The 22,968-nt window shown below is 38.4% G+C and overlaps 1 protein-coding gene across 1 annotated transcript in view; it reads left to right on the top strand.

Annotated features, from left to right (window-relative positions):
• The window catches only part of LOC137261364 (uncharacterized), a 10,808-nt gene extending 999 nt beyond the window's left edge, over positions 1 to 9,809 (top strand). Inside the window, exons 2-12 of the mRNA XM_067799105.1 lie at positions 1,090 to 1,172; positions 1,956 to 2,035; positions 2,968 to 3,205; positions 3,699 to 3,801; positions 3,907 to 3,984; positions 4,883 to 4,953; positions 5,203 to 5,243; positions 6,431 to 6,506; positions 7,240 to 7,311; positions 8,031 to 8,176; positions 8,762 to 9,809. Of these exons, the coding sequence (XP_067655206.1) occupies positions 1,106 to 1,172; positions 1,956 to 2,035; positions 2,968 to 3,205; positions 3,699 to 3,801; positions 3,907 to 3,984; positions 4,883 to 4,953; positions 5,203 to 5,243; positions 6,431 to 6,506; positions 7,240 to 7,311; positions 8,031 to 8,176; positions 8,762 to 8,953 (1,164 nt within the window). The 5' untranslated portion in view covers positions 1,090 to 1,105 and the 3' untranslated portion in view covers positions 8,954 to 9,809. The remainder of the gene's footprint in view (positions 1 to 1,089; positions 1,173 to 1,955; positions 2,036 to 2,967; positions 3,206 to 3,698; positions 3,802 to 3,906; positions 3,985 to 4,882; positions 4,954 to 5,202; positions 5,244 to 6,430; positions 6,507 to 7,239; positions 7,312 to 8,030; positions 8,177 to 8,761) is intronic.
• The last annotated feature ends 13,159 nt before the right edge of the window (positions 9,810 to 22,968 follow it).

Here is a 22,968-nt window from a genome sequence, read left to right as displayed (position 1 = left end):
TTGCTGGGCATTAGCACTGTGCCTGTTAGGGATAAACTGAGTCAATCAAAGTACTTTACCAGGTACCCAAACAGACTAAGGTGTGTTGCAAGCCTTAAATCACTGTGAGATATCAAATTTGTCTCTTGTCCCAGGTTTGCAATAATTCGAAGCATTTGCCCTCTCTTCCAGAAGGGCAGGGTGATTACCTTTTGCTCCACTTGCCCTAATAAAGACTGTAAAAGAAGAGTCTTGGTGATGACTTTATTGCAAATGAGGGACAGGGACAAACTAAGGATGCTTGCTGTCCTTGATGTCAAGCATTTCTTGTTTAGCTGTCACATTTAAATTTCTTTCAGACACATTTTGGTTTGAAATGAAACAACTGCAGTCAGTGGTTTGTCTGATTGCTTGAGGTTGAAAGTCAAACCTCCACTGTGAGGTAAATCACAGTAAATTGCTTGCAAGGGACTGGAAGTTTGAAAATACCAAATATTGATCTTACAACTGGTAGTCTTGACCACAGACTTTGTGTACCCCTCTGATGTCGCCTATGGCCAAAAGCTATGAATACACAATGCCATTTAGAAAGTGGTCAAATGTATGATTATACAGTACAAGTACAAATCCTATTACTTTTGTGTTGTTGGGTCGCATTTGGGATTCAAATACACACCAATCAGAGTAAGGCATCAGATACTGTTTTAAATGGCACTGTGTATCCAAGAGACCATGACAACTGTTGAAACACATCATGTACTTATTTTGTTTCCTTGTATAACTATTGTTTTCACCTGCAACCTGCAACCTGCAACCTCATGTAGTGCAAGAAAACATCATGGCATGACAGATTCATCAAAGAATGTGTGGTCCTTAACTTGTTTTGAGCAACATCTGTGTTTTGTAGACATAGATGCATTGATAGAAAGATCATCCTCCATTTACAGTGATTGTGTATCCTATATTTCTTTTAAAAACAATCGTCAGTGAGAACCATTTTGATATCCACTTTTGTATGTTTTAAAAGAACAATAGGCAATGACTAGAAATTAAGGCTGACAATGGCAAATCACCCATTTATAACCAAACTTTTATGCTTCCCTTTATCAGGTTTACAGCTAGCAGTATGTCAGTTTACGCTTGTGGCTGCTTGAATGTTAAAATCCATACAAGGGACATCCAGCCAATTGACAGTAAGTGAACTTTAGCATTACTTCATGTTTATGCTTGGTGGTCTGTGCTCTTGCATTTTATATTATCTCAAGGCAAAGATTTATTATTTGCAAGGCAAAGCGGGAATCTACTTACCACATTTCAACAGAAACTTGTTGATATTCAAGACTCATTGCCACAATGACAGATTTTTGTTTTGTTTAACTTATGGGGCAGTTGAGTAGCCTAGTGGTTAAAGCGTTCCCTTGTAATGCTGAAGACCCAGGTTTGATTCCCTACATGGGTACAATGTGTTAATTAAGAAATACAGTTTGTTCTACCACCATGTATAGTGTAATAAAGCACACTTTCGCCCTGAACTATTAAAGTTAAAGCACGAGGACGAGGTAGAAGAGGCCTTCAGCAACCCATGCTTGCCACATCCATGAAGGTCCCAGGTAGAATAGGCCTTCAGCAGCCCATGCTTGCCTTGAAAGGCGACTCTGCTTGTCATAAGAGACATCTAATGGGATCGGGTGGTCAGACTCGCTGACTTGTTTGACACATGTCATCGGTTCCCAATTGCGCTGATCGATGCTCATTTGTTGATCACTGGATTGTCTTGGTCCAGACCCGATTATTCACAGATCCTTGCCATATAGCTGGAATATTGCTGACTGGGACGTAAAACTAAACTCACTCACTCACTCACTCATTATACACGGTTTGTTGTGATAAGCATGATCAGTATAAAATGGTTCACAGTCGTCGGTGAGTGTCCTGAGTATTTTGTAACCATGGCAACTTGATGTCATGTATTTCAGATATTGGTGATGATGGTTCGCAACCATTCCTTGGTCGGAAAGTTGCAGAGGCGGTGCTGGATGACAAAGGCATTGTCATAGTAAGGATCTTGATTTGTTTTTTAAGTATTTAATGGGCTTCAGTATATTTTGGATTTATTTGGAGGCGTACATGCATGAAGTCTTTTGTGTGCAATGTGTAAATGAACATATTTGACTCACAAAAAGTATGCATGTTAGCTTCATATGTATAGTCTAAATGATTTAAGTGCAAGCGATAGAAGTTGGTTGTTATTAAATACTGAAAATAAAATAACTTCACACATGAATGATTTAGTCATTAATTTGTTAAAGAATCTGTAGAGAGCTATACTTGTTCAGTGACATGATTCAGTACACTAATGCATGTCAAGCCCAATACAATGTTACCCATGTAGATCTAGGTTAAAATTGGTGTTCAGTAACCAAGTCAGCTTACAGGATTGGATGGTCAGGCTCGTTGACTTTCTTGACAGGGATCACATGTCATCATATCCTAATTGCATAGATAGAACATGATGCTGTTGATCACTGGGTTGTAATGTCCAAACTCAATTATTTATAGACTGCCATCATATAGCTGGAACACTGCTGAGAGCAGTCTGAAACTGAACTGGCTGACTCACTCACTCACTCACTCACTCACTCACTCACTCACTCACTCACTCACTCACTCACTCACTCACTCACTCACTCACTCACTCACTCACTCACTCACTCACTCACTCACTCACTCACTCACTCACTCACTCACTCACAAGTTTACAGGACCAAGAAGAGATTAACCAATATGACAGCTAGCTGACATTAGATTCACAGCACCACTGTCATGCTATACATAGTCATAATGCCACCCTTGTGCACAATGTTTAATGTAATTATATTCTAATACAATATGTAGGTGATAGGTTCATTCCTCTAATTGTTTAATTATCCTGTCGTACGATGATGCCGCCATATCCTTGTATTGTAACCAGTTTACCTTGTTGACTAGGAACAGTCTTACCTGCTGCATCGACAGAGCACCAGCTCAGATTGGGTGCAGTACCAGTGTGTCAACTGTAACTGGCGCACACATGCACTTCGTACTTCGGATTCTAGCTCTGTCCTCATCAACCTCCAGTTGGAGTCCGACCCGTCAGTCCTCCTCCGTCTCACTCGATCTCCGGACTTCTCCCTCGTCTACCATATCGTCATGCAGAATGACAATTTTCACGATGTTCCCATGCCAGGTAATGACCAATGATTCCGAATTTGTGCTGAGGACGAAGATTCCAAAAAGTTCCTGATGCTTTTATTTTTATTTTATACAACTGACTGAGAATGTTCACATGTTAGTCAGTCTTGTTCAGGCAGGACTAGTCACATACTCAAAGGACTAATGAAAGGAGGTTAATGTAAGCGATCTTTATTGATATTGAATTTTTTTGCAAAGTGTGTGAAACATATATCAAAGAAAACATAACCCTACTTTAAGCTGTTGTGAACATTGTTTTGAAACAGTGTTACCTGTTACCATGGTTATTATATTTTCATGCTTATGTGCAAATGACACGTCTTTTCTTATTTGAAAATATTTAAAGTCATGTAACATTTGTTTTTGTATCTTGATACAAACAGTACCTTTGAAAGGGTATGGTCTGAGTACAAGCCTCAGCATCATGATTCCATATGGATGAGTATAGCTGTTGCAACTCTGCAGCTGTAATGTTCCCTTGGTTACAGATGGGTCTGTGTACGAGTCTCTGGCATCAGGGGCTTCCATGGTGGAAGACCAGGCTGACAATTTTATTGAGCAAGAACAGACAGCTATGGAAGAACGCATCAGGTAAGTGCATCAGTAGTTACTGTTCAGTGATGTTTGGATATTTTTGGTGGTGTAGAACCTCCCTAACTCAGAACCCCCTTTTACCTGTCCTTAATCCTGTTTCAGGAACTTTGAGCACGAACAGAGGGCAGTGTTTGGGCAGCTTCAGGCGAGGTGCGACAAGGAGAAAGCCCAGATGCTTCGGTGAGTACAGCTTTATCACAGTGTTTGAAATGAACAATGAATAACAGAGATCCTTTTCAGGACACTTGAAATTAAATGGTTTAAGGATCCATTTAAATTCTAAAACAGAATGTGCTGTTAGAATAAGATGTCAAGATTCTCTTATGATGGAACAGTGCACCATTCCTGTGTTGCTTACTGTAGATATGACTTATGTTGTGTGTTCTACTGTTTAGAATGTGTTGTCATAGAGACAGTTGCTGATAAGTCGATCCATTGGATATTAAAGCTAACACAGCCAGAGCTGGTCTAACTATGTCTTCTACTTGAAAACTGGCCCCAAAAAAGTGTCATGTTTCTTTTGCTGTTCAGTGTATATTTCTACATGCTTGGCTCAGTGCTTTGAAGCCAAGATTGATCTTTATTGAATCATGTACAGTATATTCTGATTATTGGGGAATTATTAGAATTGTCTGTTACATGATTTTTCCATGAAGATTTTGCACGAAGACTTGTGACTCTTTATTGGGAAAATAGAAGCAGAATTATTACAGCCAACATCTGTCATGATCAGAGGTTAAGAATCCCATTGCCTGACACCTGGGACAAGTCAGTTTTTAGTTTGGGGTATCTTACTTGTCTGTTGGCTTCTACCTGGGTAATTTCCACTTATGGTTTCAAACTGCAAGTAAACTCTGATTGTATTTCATATCTACTCGGTCCAGTAAATATTCTATGATTTGAAACAGGTGGAATCACTTCCAATAGAAAACTTAATTGTTAATAGAATAAACATTCAACATGCCCTATCCTGGTCCCACTGTATGGATAATGATGCAGGAATATATTGCCGTTTCCTGTGAGGCATTGTTCTATCTTGTGCGTTCAGTGTTTAGCAAATGATTGTTTCCGATTTCAGACTTTTGATGAAGGCGGTCAATGATGTGCCACAGTTAGACAGGGGAGACAACTCTCAGGGAAAGACTTCTGGTATGATGACACCTCCCAAACAATCATGGCAGCATACGTGATACAGTTCTTTTAAGCCATGTGTTTTCTTTGAGATGAGTCACTGCCTTTCTGGAATGCATGTTGGTGATTGCTTAGTTCTTCTGTTGGCCAAATTCAGATATGCTGAAATGATATTTGTATGGTTACATGAGATTAGATTCATTTGTATGTCTAAATTCTTTGTCATCAGTTGAATCTGATTTACATGTTATTCTCTGTTAGTTTCAGAAACATCTAGATCTCCTAGGTTGGTGACAAATACTGCTAAAGTGAGTGCATTACATTGTTTAATAAATGTGGTATTGCTACATGGATTTTAAACATATGTTTTGCAGGTCTGTCCTTGATCATCATGTCTCCATTTTGTTACAACAAAGCTTCAAATTAGTACTATTTACTTTGTACAGTTCCCTTGACAGAATTTCTCTTTCTCTAAGGCTTGAAATAAGTAAGCTTATAAAGCATCCCTCCTGAATATGATCCACATTCAAACCCTAATGTGTCATGAAATCAGTGGACAATTTCAAAATTAAAAGTTTTTTGAACACAGTAACATTTTGTAGTAGAATGTTTGCTACTAGACTCATTCCTTTCAGCCCAGTTGCTTACTGGATATCTTAAACTTACTACCCATGAAGGTCTGGATTAGAATATTGGCTTCAGTAACCCATGCTTGTCGTAAAAGGTGACTAATGGGATCGGATGGTCAGACTTGCTGACTTGGTTGACATGTGTCATTGGTTCCCAATTCTGCAGACTAATGTTCATGCTTTTTTGATCAGTGGATTGTCTGGTCCAGACTTTGTTATTTACAGATTGCCGCCATATAGCTGGAATATCGCTGAATGTGGCATAAAACCAAACTCAATCACTCTGAAAATAACCTTACTGGACTGAATTTGACAAATCAGTTTTTTTAATGTTATTCAGAAAGTGTATTTTGCATGTTAACAAAAATCCTGCTATCAGTCACCATAACATTGTTTGATTTTTAAACCCAGCAACATGTTTGCAGGGGTATTAAAATGCGCCCTGTCCGTCTGTTTTTCCATGTCCATTTATCTTTTCCATAGCAGAACATTAAAACCGTTCCCTATTTCTTCACCAAATCTGACACATACATTGGTCTAGTGGTGTACTGATGCCTTTTGATACTTTTGGAATTGTGAATAAAATATTTTTGGCATTTTGATGGTAGCAAGTTTGACTTCATCTGCAAATGGTGGTAGTGCTCTTTTCCCGAGCAGAACTTTAAAACCATTCACTATTTCTTTACCATGCTTGGCACAAAGATAGATTGGGTGGTGTACTGGTGCTTTTTCTTCACCAAATTTGACACATAGATTGGTCTAGTGGTGCACTGATGCCTTTTGATAATTTTGGAATTCCACAATAATAAACTAACTGTATTGAAACAGGTAGCAACGTTAGTCATGGCTTTGGTCTTTTCTTCCAGCCTTCAATTGGCGGGCGCAGCGGTAGTACAAAGACACGATCTTACAGTGAATATGATCAGAACCCGGACTCTGAAGGTAGGAGGAAGTTGCCATCGTTACATTCTTGTACATTCTATATAAACTGTTCTAAACTGTTCTAAACTTTATTACTATTAAACTTCTATTACTTTAATCATTCTGTATTAATAGGTAGCACTTTTCACTTCCTGAACTTCACAATATGGACTCATGTGTCTCGTTGCCAGTTATAATGATATGACAAAATTATCATCACTGAATGCAGCTGGTGCATGAAATTTTCATAGCCACTCCCAGTGAAAACTGGAATGGAGAGGGTCATCATTGTGCAACACTGTGTTCCATGAACTTTGTTCATTGAGTGTTTGGTAGTATGTACTGGTATTTCTGTATTGTTTTTCGCCCATGAAGATCTGGGATAGAATAAAAGGCACCTCTCTCAACTTCACTTTAAAAGCCTGGCATCAACATTAGATTGTATCTGTTGGTGTGGCTGGTGACTTGGTAAACTGCACATTTTTAAATGATGGGGCAATCCATTGAAGGTTTAGGTTAAAATACTAGTCTTCAGTAACCCATGCTTGTCGTAATAGGCGACTAATGGGGTCCGGTGGTTAGGCTGACATGGTCGACACGTCATTGGTTCCCAGTTCTACAGATCGATGTTCATGCTGTTGATCCCTGGAGTGCCTGGTTCAGACTCAATTATTTACAGACTGCCGCCACATAGCTAGAATATTGCTGAGGGCTGTGTAGAATTAAACTCACTCACTGACTTTATTATCCCCAGCTCTGTTCTACCTGGATGAGTTGGAACCAGAGCTTGAAGAGCCTTTCTATGAGTCAGATGATGATGTACCTGGTAAGTGGGGTGTATGTCACCGAATATTGAAAGGCCTTGAAAATTCCCATTGATTTTCCATCAGTTGCCATTTCATTCATACTGGTACTTACCTCATAACTGACTAGAGTGGCATCCCTTTGCTACAGTGTGAATCACCTTCTAACTTTGTATTAATGATAAGAATCAGCCTGGAAACCTGAAACTTACCTGACCTTAGATATTTGATTATAGGTGCTTAAATACATTGTGCGCCAGTATGTGTTTAGATGGTACATCATTAACTAATATAGCCCCCATTATAGATCATCATAATATCACCATTTGATCTTGTGATATTTGTTAATATTTAACTTGTTTGACATGTTTGTGACCTTAAAGTTTATGTTGAGAAAATATTAGAAAAAACTGCCAACCAAATTTCAAAATAATTTAGCTGAATATTATTTATGCTTTAATTATGCGAATGGAAGATTCACTTTTGTAAATGAGGAACTCGGCCATATATGTTCCTGTGTAATTTCTTGTTTGGTGTTACTGATTAATATAATCTTTTTCAGACCCAAAGATCAGAACATTTGAAGCTTAAAGAATCATCAGACCAGAATTGTAATCTTTTGGCTACAATTCTTTGAATTCTACGCAGGTCCATCTCATTTTGTAATAATGTTTAGAGGCAACACAAGGTGTTGAATCAACTCTTTAAAAGTAGTCAGTATTTTTATTATATGTGCCTTCAGGAAAACTGTCCGAGAGTAGCGCATCACACAACCGGACTCAATCTGGCAGCAGGAAGACTGATCTCTACTCCACATCAGTACCAATCTCTGTCCCCATGTGGCGAGGTCGAAGGTCATCCAGTACAGAGGAAGAGGAGGAGGAAGAGGTGAGGATGATTGGATGAAAGTAGTGTTACCTTGGATATTTATGTATCCCTGTGTCTTGTCACTATGTCAGAGTCTGAAATATATAACCATGATAACTGAATGTGATGGTTAGCAGTGTTTGTTTGTTTGTTTAGTGCTGCGCTCGGCAACATTCTAGATATATTGTGACGGTCTGTAAATAATCTAGTCTGCTTCAAATTAGAATTGTAACTTTAGATAATTCTATTAATAAGATCTGTGTTAGATTTGTTTTTAAGTAACTCATGCTTGTTGTAAGAGGCAGTAAACAGAATCTGCTGGTCAGGCTCACTGACGTGGTTGACATGTCATCGTATCCTGCTTTTGAAGATCAATGTTTGTGCTGTTGATGACCAGATTGTCTGGTCCAGATCTGATTATTTACAGACTGCTGCCATATAACTGGAATATTGCAGAGTGAGTGATAAAACTGAATTCGCTCACTCACTGATAATACACATTGTTGCACTAGCTTCTCATTTGGTTAGACCGAACTTGCTTATGGACAAGTCATTGTGAAACGTCAATTATCCTGCCTTATTACCATGAAAACCATCCTTGTTCAGGTGACCCCAGCTGACCCAGACCAAATGGCAGCCAACATGCAAGCACTGGCCCAGAGCATCACCGACACCGGGCGCTACATATTTGGTGAACGTCCACGCCCTCGTTTAAACACTGGTGATGGCATGACCCGTTATTCTGAACGGCCGCGACAGAGGCTCAACACATCTGACTCTGTCTATTGCAGGAAGTGAATCTTGAATGAGTGTGCATTTCTACTTAAGGATTGACATTGACATTATCACTAGTGTTGTGTAATCATAAAGATGTTCTACTCTACCAGGAACAAGAATGCTTCTTTCCTAGATCTCTGAGACTCTCCAAGAACAAGTAGGGATGCAGCATCTGTTGACTCATTCCATCTGATCTCTTCTCATACTCAGATTACATTGTCTCTCTAGGTTTTCACAACATGTCAAGGCTCAGGATTTGGTTGTGAGTGATCTCCCCTTCAAGTGTCAACTAATTGAAATATGTTTCAAGAACACTTATGAGAGGTTTGAAGTGAAGACAAATATTGGTACAAGCCCTTAGGACTGATAATAGGATCAAGTATTCATGTGTGAGGGTGTCCAGATACTTTTTGTCAGGTTATTGTGTATGGGGATGACTCATGGGATCACTTCAGCATTGTTCCATCTTATCTGTTGTTTAATGTAAGACGATTATCTGAAGGATTGTGAGAAGACAAATCTTGATCTGTTAGCAGATCAAGTGCTTAACGTCATTTGGTGTAGCAACAGTCATGATTTTGTACATAACTGGAATATGGATAGTGTCCATAGAAACAACCAGCGTACAAGTGGTGAATTCACCAGACATTATAATCACACAGTCAAGTTAAATACATCATAAACTATCAGTATCAGTCCATGATATTCCATACAGGATAGAAGGGTTTTGTACATACGAAGAGGTTTGTGTGCACGGTTTGAGACAGGGCATGGTTGCTGTTTGCCCAGTTTGTAGCCATGGTGATAATGATACCTGCAGTGAGCAGACATCCTCAAATTCATCTTTGGAAAAACCTGCATATAGTTAGAAAAAAAAGTATTTTCATTACACATTGTCTTCGTCATTTTGTAAAAACAGCATTCAATTCCTATTTGTATACACGCATCTAAATCTTTTGTTTGTTTGTTTGTTTGTGAGGTTGAATTTGCCTTCTTCATTTTATCAAAAGCAAGTTTCTTTTTCTTCTGAAGCTGTTTGGACACATCTTGTTCAGTCTGGAAGATTTGAGGATGACACACATATTCACCAACTAATCATTTTCACTAATCACATGATGTAAGCAGTGTGCGATGGTTGTATAAAGCAGAATACTGTATACTGAAGCATTATTAGAGTCAGTTGGAAGTGATTCATTGCTGATTGCCATACTAATTTTTAGAACTCAAGTGCCAATGTTAAATTGTTCCTACTGTTTTTGTACTTCTCAGTGTTAACTAAGTAAAAAAGATACCTGTATATGTTTACTCATAGATGTGATCCTGAGAAAATGTTGAATTGTGTACCACGTACATAGCTGTGAGGAATGTACTGTTTTCATATTTGAATCATCACAAGCCATGAATACTGGAGTCATCAAGATATTAAGTTTGTGTGCAACGTTGTCGGCTTTATCCAGGTATAAAAGTGAGGTCATGGTTTTTCAGAAATTCAGGCCAGGTTCTAAATTGTTTGATAAACTTGCTGTGTGTTCTGGACGAGACTCTGCATTTGTTCCTGCTAGTCCTGTACCTATGTCAGACTAGTCATTCCATAACACCATGCCTTAACAAATATTCAGGTTTGTTACCAAGTGTTACACTTGTGCCAAACTCCAGTTCCCCAGAGTGATTAGTAGCTGTTGAAAGTGAGTATATGGGAGCTAGTCATCTTAGCATTATGACTGTTGAAAGAATCCTCATATTATGGGTTTTCGGACATTTTTGTTATCTTTCTAATCACTTGAATGACTATAAAACGTAGATAACTTTATCTAAACACATGCCATCATTCAAGAATGTACTAATTCTATGTGAAGAAACCCTCATCACAGCCTAGGCAAGCACTCCCCATTCCAAAACACATATTGTCCGAAAACCTGTGATGGTACAATAACATTATTGCTTAACATTTAAGCACTGGGCTGTCTCATGCTGCTGCCTAAAGTAGATGATAGCAACTGGGGTACTTGAGTTGTGTATTAGTTTTGATAACTGGATATGCTCCAGTCTTATGCGATGCTGTTTGTATGACAAAATTGTTCCATCACACATTCAGTTCCAACACTTGCCATGTAGAAAATTGATTTGGATTTTTTTATATGGTTTAACTTCCTTGCTACAAGTATGTAATTTCAGTGTAACTGCTTGCTGTGTCTATATGAAGATGTGAATGAATAAGTGATGTTGCCTGAAGCTTGTGAAAAGTTTCCTTTTTCTTTGCGATGAGTACCATTGTGAAACCTATTCTATGTTGGTTTTACATTGCGATGACAACATTTGCTGAAAGGCAAATCAAAGACAGACACGCACAAATCATAATGCCTGTGGATTGCTGGACATTTGTGTCTAATGCCGTAAGCATGCACAGTTTTCAAATTGCCCTGGATACACCTTATTATATCCATGTTGATATTGTTTGTATAAATGCTGAAGAACAATTTGCGTAAGTACTGATTCTAGGCATGTCATCTTTACCAGGGTTGGAAATAATTCTCCATGATTTTGAATAGTTTATTTATCAGTTTGTGCGTGATTATAAATGGTGACCTTGACTTTGATTTTACTAATTTTGATGCAAAGTCCTAACTAAAAGAAATATTCTGTGATCTTTTTTGTACCCACATTTTCAGTGCTAGGCCATTGGCTTATATTTTCACAATAGTTACAAAGGTATTCCATGTGGACGTTGATGAATCAGTAATGTGTTGTCATGGCTACAACATCATCCTCTGCATCAAGGCTATGGAAATAAATATTGATATGTATGCTGTGTCCTTTAAATTCAGTTCTTAATAATCACAACGGTTTGTTATTTAGGTGTAACTGAATCCTTTTTTGAGCTTGATTGTAGTGCTGAATACCCTTGCCTAATGTATCTGAAGGAAAAATCCCATTATCCCTTGTTTATTGATATTTTTGTAATTGAGTGCCCTGTAATCGGATAAAGGTGCTTGTAATGTACATTTTATATGGGCAAGGTGCCCTATTGGTGAAGTGGTGTCATACTATATTTTGAATGACTGTTGATAACACTTTATGGTTTTCATTGCTTTCTAAACTGATGTATTTGTTAACATGTGTATTTACAAATATAACCTTGATATTAACATGACTGTCAATATAGGATGCTTGAACTATATTTTCAGAATGTCATTGTAAATGACATGAATGGTATGGGGCATTTTGTATTGTTTCTGGTCAGTAGTGTGTGCAAGAGAATTATCAGCTTGGGGACTTGCTGTCCTACCATGGAAACAACATATTGGTAACTTGTGATACATGAAGATGAAGAGACGAATATCAAATATGTATGAAACAGTGAATACAAGTTGTCTGACTTAGGGCAAATTAGTAAAATGTTGTTCTGATTACATCTCTTAAGAATTTAGGGTAGGTAGGTGGGGTTCCTTTTTTACATTTTTTTCAGAAGTAAACTACAAACTAACAAAACATTTATCAATATGTAATTGTTTATTCAATCAAGCTTGCGGACATCATGTTGACATTCTTTATCAGAATTACCCATGTCTGTCGGTGCTTGGCAAAAGACAATGGTATCTGAAAGCTTATTTTATTCATATTCCTTGTAAAAAATAGGCTGGGCACCAGAATTCAAGGGTCGGTCATGTACTGTAACCTCAATATTTTTTTTAGGCCTTACCATAAAATTTTTACTATCTGTCCTCCTGTAGAAACAGCACAGATAACCTGTGATGAAGTTAGAGGTGAATTTATAATGTACATTTAATAGTGAAAACAAGTCATGAGACTTAACTTACATGTGTAAATTTTACAGACCCACCCAAAAGGTATTTGAATCACTCAAGAATATTCCACTCCCTTTTCCCGGTGGTGAACACAAATGTCAAATGACGATGCTCTTGTGCATTTGCTGAATATTTTTTCAAGATGTAAAACATCCACTGTAAATTTTTTCTTTACTGTAGTGTACAAAGTATGTTTAATTGATTGAGTGGGTTTGACTGACAGAGATTTCTACAATCTCATTCAGGCTCCAGCAAAGAAGACAGTATGTGTATAATAGTGTAGCCATTTATGCCAAAGACTTGGGGTTCAGTTCCCCACATGAGTATAATGTGTTAAGCCCATTTCTGGTGTCTCCCACCGTAATATTGTTGGTATATTTCTAAAACTGACATGAAACCGTATTCACTCACCTATCCAAGGGGGAGAATGATGTTGAATTAACGTTTTTATTCTGGGATCCATGTGTTTAACGACAACCATTCACCAATTTACTGTCCCTTGTCTCATTTGTCAATAGCCTGTGTATCTGTACTTACATAATTTTTTCATTGTAATTCATTTTATTTCGACCTGCCTACCACAAAAAGTGGTAGCTGTCATTCGACTTGTGTTTGCAGTTATGAAAAAATGCTATACTGAGGGGAAAAAATTAGGGATCACTTGGAAGTGTTCTTTTTTTTCTCCAAGGTCTTCAAAAGCTTGTGTATCACATAGCTAATGAAGAAACCTGGGAAAAAAATAAAGGAACACTCATGCTTTCATGTGATCCCTTTTTTTTCCTCAGCATGTTTGCTGGTTTGTTTTGGTTCAAAAGGATTTCAACTCCATATCATAAAATCCTGTTTTGTACACTTCAGAGCTCACTTGTGGCAATTACATTATCATTGCCAAACAATATTTGATTCGTATTTGGACAGGCGGGATGAACTGTTGGTTTTCCCTCTTCCTACTGCAACTGGTAGTAGTTGTTGGAAGTTCCAGGGATTGATAGTCTGTTGCCAGTGTATATATTGTTTTTATTTTCAATGAATGCTGCCATGATCAGGATTATCATCGTTATTGCTATTATTCAAGTGTTTTATGTCAGTGCATGAACAAATACTGTTGATTAATGACAATGGTCAAGGGCATTGTGAGATACAGTTGATTTTATACTTATAACACTCCAACTCTATAGGAACTTTCTGGACACATCTCTCTAACTCAATGACCTGACTGTGGCTACTATGATTTCGCTAACCTTGCGCTGACTTAAAAAATCCGCTGCAAATCGTTTTACTTAGCACAAAAACATACCCTCCAAGAAACTTCTGTATAAAATAATGTATGCTTCAAACTGTTTATTTTTTTAAACCTTGTCAAATCACCTTTGTTTTGAGGAATACAGCATTAATTAGCAGGAATTAAGTGCACAAATGTTGTATAAAGCATGACAAGTTGCATAATTATTCAAGATGTTATATGTAATTTCTCTCCCTCCCCTGTGTCCAAATGCCTAATTTCAAGATTCTATTGTTATTATTAAAGCAGTGTTAATAGTGCCATATGAAATGTGGAGAAACTGGTGTAGACCAGATTGTCCAGTGAGTTCCTATACACACGTGGCATTTTTTGTACTTCTCAGTATACTGGTCTGTATATATTTGTTTGACTTGTAGCCAACCTGATTGTTGTGCCATAAACCCATGCTTCCATCCAAAGTCTGGCAATATTGTATATTGTCCAGATATTATGTTTTCATCCAGTTAGACTTCTAGGACTGTGCCTGTTACAACCGAACTTCCTAAGTCCAGGCTGTCACATGGTATCGGGCTTCCTTACCAGATAAGCCTTGTACACACACATCTTCCTCCTAGCTCCATGCTGTTTCTCCAGAACTCAGTGGTCCATTGGGATTAAGGTGCACTGGAAGTTTCAATGATCAAGACAACAAACTGGTTTAGTAAGCTACTGACTGTGTCAAGCTGACTGGGCATTAGGATTCCAGTATTGTCAATATTGACATTTTCTCATCCTAAGCTTGTTTACAGCATTGTTTGATCGGCTTTCTAGAAGTTGGTGAGTCAATAGTGAAGGATACAACTTTATGGATGTTTATTATAGAGCGATGTGTCAGTGTAGATTCTTAGACTGTCAGCTTGATAAGAGTGTTATAATTTAATCTAGGGCATTGAGGTAGCCTAGTGGTTAAAGTGTTGGCTGAAAACCTGGGTTCGAATCCCCACATGGGTACAGCATGTAAGTTCATTTGTGGTGTCTCCTACTGCGATATTGCTGGAATATTGCTAAAAGCAGTGTAGAACCAACGCAAGCAGGCAGAATTTACCCTGAAACATTTCTCTGTGCAATAAGCAATTTATCATCCACAAAGTTGCATGCTTCATTATTGTGTACAGCAACTTTCATTTATACTTCCAAAAGTCAAAAGTAACACAAGTCAGGTATGAAGAAAATGTATTTATGTAATTTTCAATATGAAGTAAAAGAAAAATACAAACAGGGTTAATTAGACATAGAATTGAGTGAAGACATTTCTTTGGCTGTCAAGACTGATGATTGTAAAGGTTTCAAAACGTAAAGGTGTTGATGAGAACTGTCTTCCCAGGTGTGGTCTGGAAATGTGCTGACCCTTGGATGACTGCTCTGAAGAAGGTCATCAATGGTCTGTGTAGCATTGTATCAATGCTGACCCTTGGACCACCGCTCTGAAGGAGGTCACCAATGGCCTGTGAATCTTGGTGAATCTTTCTTTTGTTGTGTAGTTACTCAAGCCTTCCAAATGCATATAAAATTATTGATAACAACATCAGTCTGGACTATATGCCAAAAATTTATGTCAACATAGGTTTCCAAGTTTGTTTTCTGTTTGGATAAAAAAAAACCTTGCATTTCTTATGTGTGTGAGTATATATGACTTTCCTTCCTAGTTTAAGGCTGTTTCTTTCATGTGTATCAACTGTGCCAGTGGAAGTTTATATCACCTTATCTATTGTGCAGGTGTGTTTTGATAATGTTGTTTATGGAATACATGTTCACATAGTGTGAAATTGGATGACACTGTTGACCATGTTAATCTGTATTATACACTACCCTTTACTTTCATATTACTACCGTTAATGTCATGAGGAAGGATACTTGATGCTTCAGCTTCTACATGCCTTTGAAAGAAGTAGGTTAATGTCATGCCATGACAGTTTGATATAGTGGTGTCAATGACATGGATGTTACCTCAATTTCTTTTTAGTGGTATGCAAGATCACTGTATTATACTTTGGTTCAGTCTCATTCAAGTCAGGCTTATCAATCCTCTTATAGGAAGAGGGATCAGATTGGTATATAAGGTGAGATTACTGTTAATTATGACAAATGTGCACCATCTAAATACAAACTGTGAAATTGGTGGGTTTTTTTAAACAGTTTTCCGCAATACCAAATTTCTTGTTGATTTTTATGATATTCTATGGTCATTTGGCAACATTCGGTTAAATGACAGTGATTAATTTTTCAAATGCTCTGATTTTCCAGTGTGATTGTTTACAAATACAGTTGACAATGCAATCCATGAAGAATATTTTTTATTACTTTCAACGTAAAATGTTTAATTCTACATTTCTTGTGGCGTATTAAGTCAGTATGAACATAAATGTAATTAAGATTATTATTTTCTTTATTTTAAGTATGTAAGTGATTTTTGTTGTTGTTGTAATTTCAAAGTTATTTTATATACAGATTCAATTCAAGACAACATACCAATTGAAGCAACAAATTGATGACTGACACTTTTCATCTGATTCAACAAGAAACACATTCTTTTTAAGGTAAATGTTTCTACTGGATGTTTAATTGTAAAAATATAAATTGTTTTGAACATTTTAGAGTCATTGATAGATACTAGTGTTAATCGTCCACAAGCCCTTACTGTTCAGAAGACACGTTGTCGCATGCTATCACTTCATTTTAAATGATTTCATAACAAGTTTTGCCTGAACTGGTCGTGAGAGACTCCAGTCCTGACCTCCATAAGATCATGTTTTTGTCACGTTTAACACATCAAACTGCCATTTACTTGTCAAAAAGGGCTACCAGTTTCTGGAGATCCTGTTCATTTTCACATTGTATCACCCTTGGAATTTGGACAACACTGAATAAACATAGGACTTTTATCTTTTGATTTTAGTTGTATTTTATTCAAGTACACAGGCCACTGTCATAGCACTAAAGAATATCAGTTATCAGGTTCGCTGATTGATCACTGGATTGTCTAATCCAGACTGCCACCAAATAGCAGTAATACTGCTGAGTTTGGGTTAAAACTAAACTCACTACACAGCTCATAACCTATTTGCTTTTGCTGGGCATTTGGATTTAAGACATTGTGAATTGTATTGCTAGCACCCAGTTAGCAGCTTGTGAACTGAAGACCAGTTTCGATTTCCTACACTGGTGCAATGTGTGATGCCCATATCTTGTGTTACCCGTATCCGTCGGGTGTCTCACAAGCCGTATCAGCGATGGAAAGTCCACAACTTGACTAGCGGCGGTGTCGAATCGGTAGTTATTTTACGATCCCATTTCAACCAAGTAATCAGACGGATACATTTTATATGATCGGCATGTTGATACCATACAACCATACCATGTTGAAAACGTTGAAAACATGACAGGAGAGATGCGTGCAGTGAAATGCAACACTTTCTTTCCATTGGCATTGAACCAAACCTGGTTTGGTGGGTTTGTTGTTTAAACGCTGCTTTCAGCACTATTCCAACTATGTTTCGGCCGGCTGTAAATAATCGGGTTTCAAGCAGACAAGGTCGTGGCGCTTCGACCCCTGTGTAGTACACATACATTAGCTATGTAGTAATTTGTGTGTGGTAATGGAAGTGAGGTTAGTTATACGCCGCTCTCAGCAATATCCCAGCTATGGGCGACGGACTATAAATAATCGAATCTGGACAAGACATTCCAGTGATCAACAGGTAAGCATTTGGGATACGATCACGTGACAGATTGAGAAGTCCGCGATCCTGACCACCCGATCCCTTTAGTCGCTTCTTACGACAAGCACGGCAGACAAGACCAACTGTAACCCCGGGCATCACAGATCTGTACTTCAGTACTGAAACATTTGGGTCGCACGTATCTTCAACATACAACATTGACTTTGTCTCTGTCTTCATGCATATCAGCAACAATATAATGGACATGGATGCTAGACTAAGAAAATATTTAAAGGGAACATATTAAATCTTAAATAAAATGGCAAACCAAAGGCATATCAATGTAGAACACTAGGACACGTATGTAGAGCAAGGGCCGCACACACGTAGCAGCATACAAGTAATTGTATCAAGGATGTACTTAACCGTTTTGTAATATTCGATAACCGGCATTAGGCCAAACTGCAAAATGAGTGAATTGGGTTTTGAGCCGCTTTTAGCAACATGCCAGCAATATCACGGTGGGGGACACGAGAAATAGGCTTCACACATGGTACCCATGTGAGGGATCGAACCCGGCCTTCGACGTGAAGAACGAATGCCTTAGCCACATGGCTACTCATACCCATTTTGAACATGTCTCTGTGTGATTGTATGCTATATTGTAAACTGTATTTATATACTATGACCTGTCACCATATTACGCACATTATGGAAAGGTAATAACCCGTACATTTGGCAACCGAACCTCCATGTTATTTGTACAGGAAATATAGGCACAAGAATTGCCTCAAGATATACAGTCTAGGATGGCTTCTAAAGGTTTTTCTTAACTGTACATAACCGGTCACATAACATACAGGGTGTTCTGCGTGAATGAGTGAGTTTAGGTTTACGCCTCTTTTAGCAATGTTCCCAGCAATATCACCTCTGGGGACATCAGAAATGGGTTTCACACATTGTACCCATGTGGAGAATCAAACCTGGGTCTTCGGCAAGACGCGCGATGACCACCAGGGTGGGGAAACCTGGCGATCGGCCTGTAATAGGCCGTACTGCCTACTTTGTTACAGGCCGATCAGGCTATATTTGAACATTTTCCCTATTATTTCCCAAACTATCCATTTCCGCACAATATATGATGACTGTTGCAACCCGGGGTACAACAGATGACTAGTTAATGGACCTCAGCTTTACAAAAATAGGTTTGGGGACAAAATTCAAACTTAAATCATATTCAGGAAAAAAATGTTTAATTAAGAACACAATTTTTGTTACATACTTTCCTTCTGTCAGCTGAAATTGAATATGTATGTCATTAATGCTCAGTGAAAATTGTAAAGAAAAATTATAGACATATTTAATTGGCAGTTTCTTAACTCCTTTATCATGTGATGAAAAATGTCAAAAAGCTACAATGAAAACCTTAGGACATCAAACCTTGATTGATGTTAATGTCCTCGTGCGGAAATACACCACTTCAAATATATTTGATAAATATAATAATTATAAGCCAATCAGCCTTTAGTAAAACAGGCAGAACGGCCAATAATATCTCGTTTGGACAATAATAGGCCGATCGGTACGTCTCTCCAATCTGACCACTATGCTACCCTACCGCTCCGTGCTCTGAAACAATGATACATGTCGTGGCTAAAATAATGGTTCCTTTAAGATGCTGCAATCTGAAACTTACACTTACCTCGAAATTATCAAAGGAAATTAAACATTCGCAGCAGTGCAAGCACAGCGTCGAATAAATGTTTCTTCTTTCACAACCTTCAAAATGCTCATTGCAACCAAAAATCTATTAATTTAATGGTATGAAGTAAATATTAGAAACGTCAGTAATGGATATACGGTTTTCACCTTGAGTTTGAAAGAATTCCCAAATCGTTTTCTAAACAATTTGCCAATTTACGCCCACGAAGGGAGCAGGCAGCAGATAATTCTTCTGCAAAGCATTGTCTTGTATTAACGCGCATGGAAAACTCGTGCGGCGGAAGTGAGCCCCGATTGGATGAACTCGTCCACGATATCGCGTGACAGTGCAGGCCAACACCTACGTGAAATAGGCAAAGCTTCAAACGTTATCTATTTCTTAAAGACGTCGCCAAGAACAGTGAGACTGTGTCCTTAGAATATATGGAGCACGGGTTCAGCACATTTATACTATAAGGAGATAGATAAAACGCCCCTTACTTTTAAAGTACTACATGATGAGCAGACGACTTATTCTGGCCCGGATACTCACCAGCAGTGGCGTAGCTACAGCGAAGCACAAACTGCACCTGCTTACACTCTAAAAGTGCAGAAAAAACATTTAGTTTGTTTTCATGCTTTCTGGGTGGTTTCTGATATTGTGCCATGCCACCCGAACGCAGCTCGCTTCGCGGATCATTTATAGAAATAGCATGTTTGTCTTCACATTGCAGCAAATTATGTCTGGAAACCGGGATCCTCGAGAGAATGCTCACAGTCGGGACTCGTTCGTTCTATAGACATTAATGAACTGTTCTTTAAAACTGATTTACCCCTTCTGTATTAACCTTTTGTTATGTGCAGAAACGAGTAAGAAATCTGCAAAAGGTTCATCAACAGTTGATTGTCACTTCGTTAGCAACCCAAATTGACTGGCACATCTGTTTTACCTGACAACAGTACCCAGTGTCCCCAAAACACATTCTGATACAATAACTTCAAAGAGACAATGTCCAGGTAAGGTTTGAACTCAGCCGGTAGTAATACCGTAGTCAGGACGTAGCCATCGAAGAAAGACAGTCTTGCCTCCTTACAGCTCTCGACTTTGCCAAGGAGGATCTTTAGCCTAACATTCACGTAGCCCTGAAACGTTTGCTTCAATGCTAGCATCCTCTGCGACAGATGAGCGTTCTTTCCGAGACATATTAAGGCTTAACTCATGTTACCTTGGAGATCGTCTGCTCTTGTTGTTTTTGGTACTTAACAATTTGCTATATTTTCCTGAGCAAGATAGGCTAAAGTTTGATCCGCTAGTTTAGGGTTAATTTTCATGGTTTTCATGTTCTACCATGGTATATGTGTTTGCCTTGACTTTATCCCATGTTCAGAGGTATGTTTTACTTTTAGATGTGGTATATTCTCCCTAATTTCAAAATGTTGCATCATTTGTGCGCACCCTCTGTATTTTCCTGGCTACGCGATTGACAAGGGTACATAGTGTCAGTAGCGTTACTAGACTGACGAAGTTCATAACCATTACCTTGTCATCTGAACGACTGAAAGGAACAGTTTGTATATACAGACACATTGCTTGTTTGCATAATATCTGGTGCAGTAAATAGTACGTAATATACAGAGGCAAACAAATAAGGGAACACCACTTCACCGCAAGATCTCTCCTCCCGCTACTCCGCTCAACAGTGCAAAACAAAGCTAAGAATACTGGAAGTGACTAAAGCAACACTTGCGCTTTCATGTTCTCTATTATTTGTTTCCCTCGATATGTAATTGCAATCGTCGAAACACCGTCTGCTTAATTCTGTGATCCACACATGTATAGATCTTTTCACGTTAAACCTATAATTGAAGACCAGGACCACTCCTTTTCGTTGTAATCGAAAGTCAACGAAGGATTTGAAATGCAAACGATGACACTTTGTTCAGAAACACACCTTACTGAGGTTATGGTCTGAAACGTCACTCTGTTGAGATACACGGAATGTCCATACTCCGCTAGGATAGAGCTATGACCCTACCCTTTTCTCGATCCTCGAAACAATGACACGCTGCTATCGTCACGGGCTACGATACAATAATACTGCCCGTGTTCCGAGCTGAGAGTCACTATTCCAAAATCTAACTATGATATCGGACAAATTGGCCACAAGAAACAAGATAATCATCTAGGGTGCCTAAATAGTGTCTGCCAGTCATTATTCGAGGATGTTGGACGCCTTATCTATCACGTGACATGACGCCACAAGATTTATGTTAACCGAGGACATTGACTGTTATATTTACAGACATTTACACAAGATGTTAGACAATGTAATGACACAGTTGTCGAACCAGTGACACCTTTATTGAACCAGCTGAACAAGGTTAAATGAATTACCGGGTTCAAACATTACTTTATTTATTTCAACGCGACTTTGAAAATGCAACTGTTTATATGACAAGCCAGTCAGAATAGTTTTACCAAAGATTATTATGATGATTGTGTATCTCGGATTCCATCCTACAGACAAATACTTTGAATGCTAACACTAAAGTCAATCCGATGATTAATATGATGAGCATCGGTCCACGGCGTTGAATCGGACGATGCGATTTTTGTTTTTAAACGCTTTGAGCGAATGGCGTAGTGATATTGGGAATCCATTTCCAACACAGAACTGACTACTAGCATTTTACACTGAACGTTCTGGGCAAGGTACAGGTTTTCAGTCTAAGTAACCTTAGGCTCGGTATTATTCGTTACACTGCTTAAACAGAACAGTAGACTACTGAGTTTAAATTTACATGCCCTGGGTTTTCTCGATGTTTGGAAAATCAGCAGACACTGTAAATAATCTTTATAACTGGTCTGATCATTTTCCAAACAATATTTTTATTGTGCACAATATGGTGGTCTAAACACGTGAATAATCGAGTGTGAACCAGACAATGATCGACAGAATGAGCATCGATCTACACAAGTAAGATACAATGACATGTATCAGCTAAGCCTGACCACCCGATCCCGTTAGTCGCCACTTACCACAAACATGGGTCACTGAATATCATTTCGTACCCTGATCTTCACGAGTTCTCATGTTATGAAAGATAGATAAGAATTCTCTTACATTGTTCCTGAATGGGTGATTGTATTAGGGATGTGTACATTGAGATGAGAAGAATGTGAGTATATCGCACATACACGTGTTTAGTATGCCAGGATAAGTGTGTATTGGTCAATATACCAAACGGAGTTAAAAATAGCATGATATTGTGCTCAGTGTGGCTAGTATACTGGTCTATCGCACAGCCAGTATGCTGTACTGTAACCTAACCTAGCAGTAGTTAGTTCAATCCCTTAATACCTGACTCCAGGCAAGGTAACAACAAATACCATATTTAATGCCCTGCAGTACGAGCGTTAAGTGGACCGGTGTTAAGTCACCGCCACTTGGTACTCCAAGGAGATGCTGTATCCACTGAGTGAATGAGTTTAGTTTTAGCTTTCAGTAATATTCCATGAATATCACGAGTGAGTGAGTGAGTTTACTTTTACGCCGCACTCAGCAATATTCCTGCTATTTGGCGAAG

The sequence above is a fragment of the Haliotis asinina genome, chromosome 14, assembly GCF_037392515.1.
Source record: "Haliotis asinina isolate JCU_RB_2024 chromosome 14, JCU_Hal_asi_v2, whole genome shotgun sequence".
NCBI lineage: Eukaryota > Metazoa > Mollusca > Gastropoda > Lepetellida > Haliotidae > Haliotis > Haliotis asinina.
This window is presented reverse-complemented; position numbering and strand designations above follow the sequence as displayed.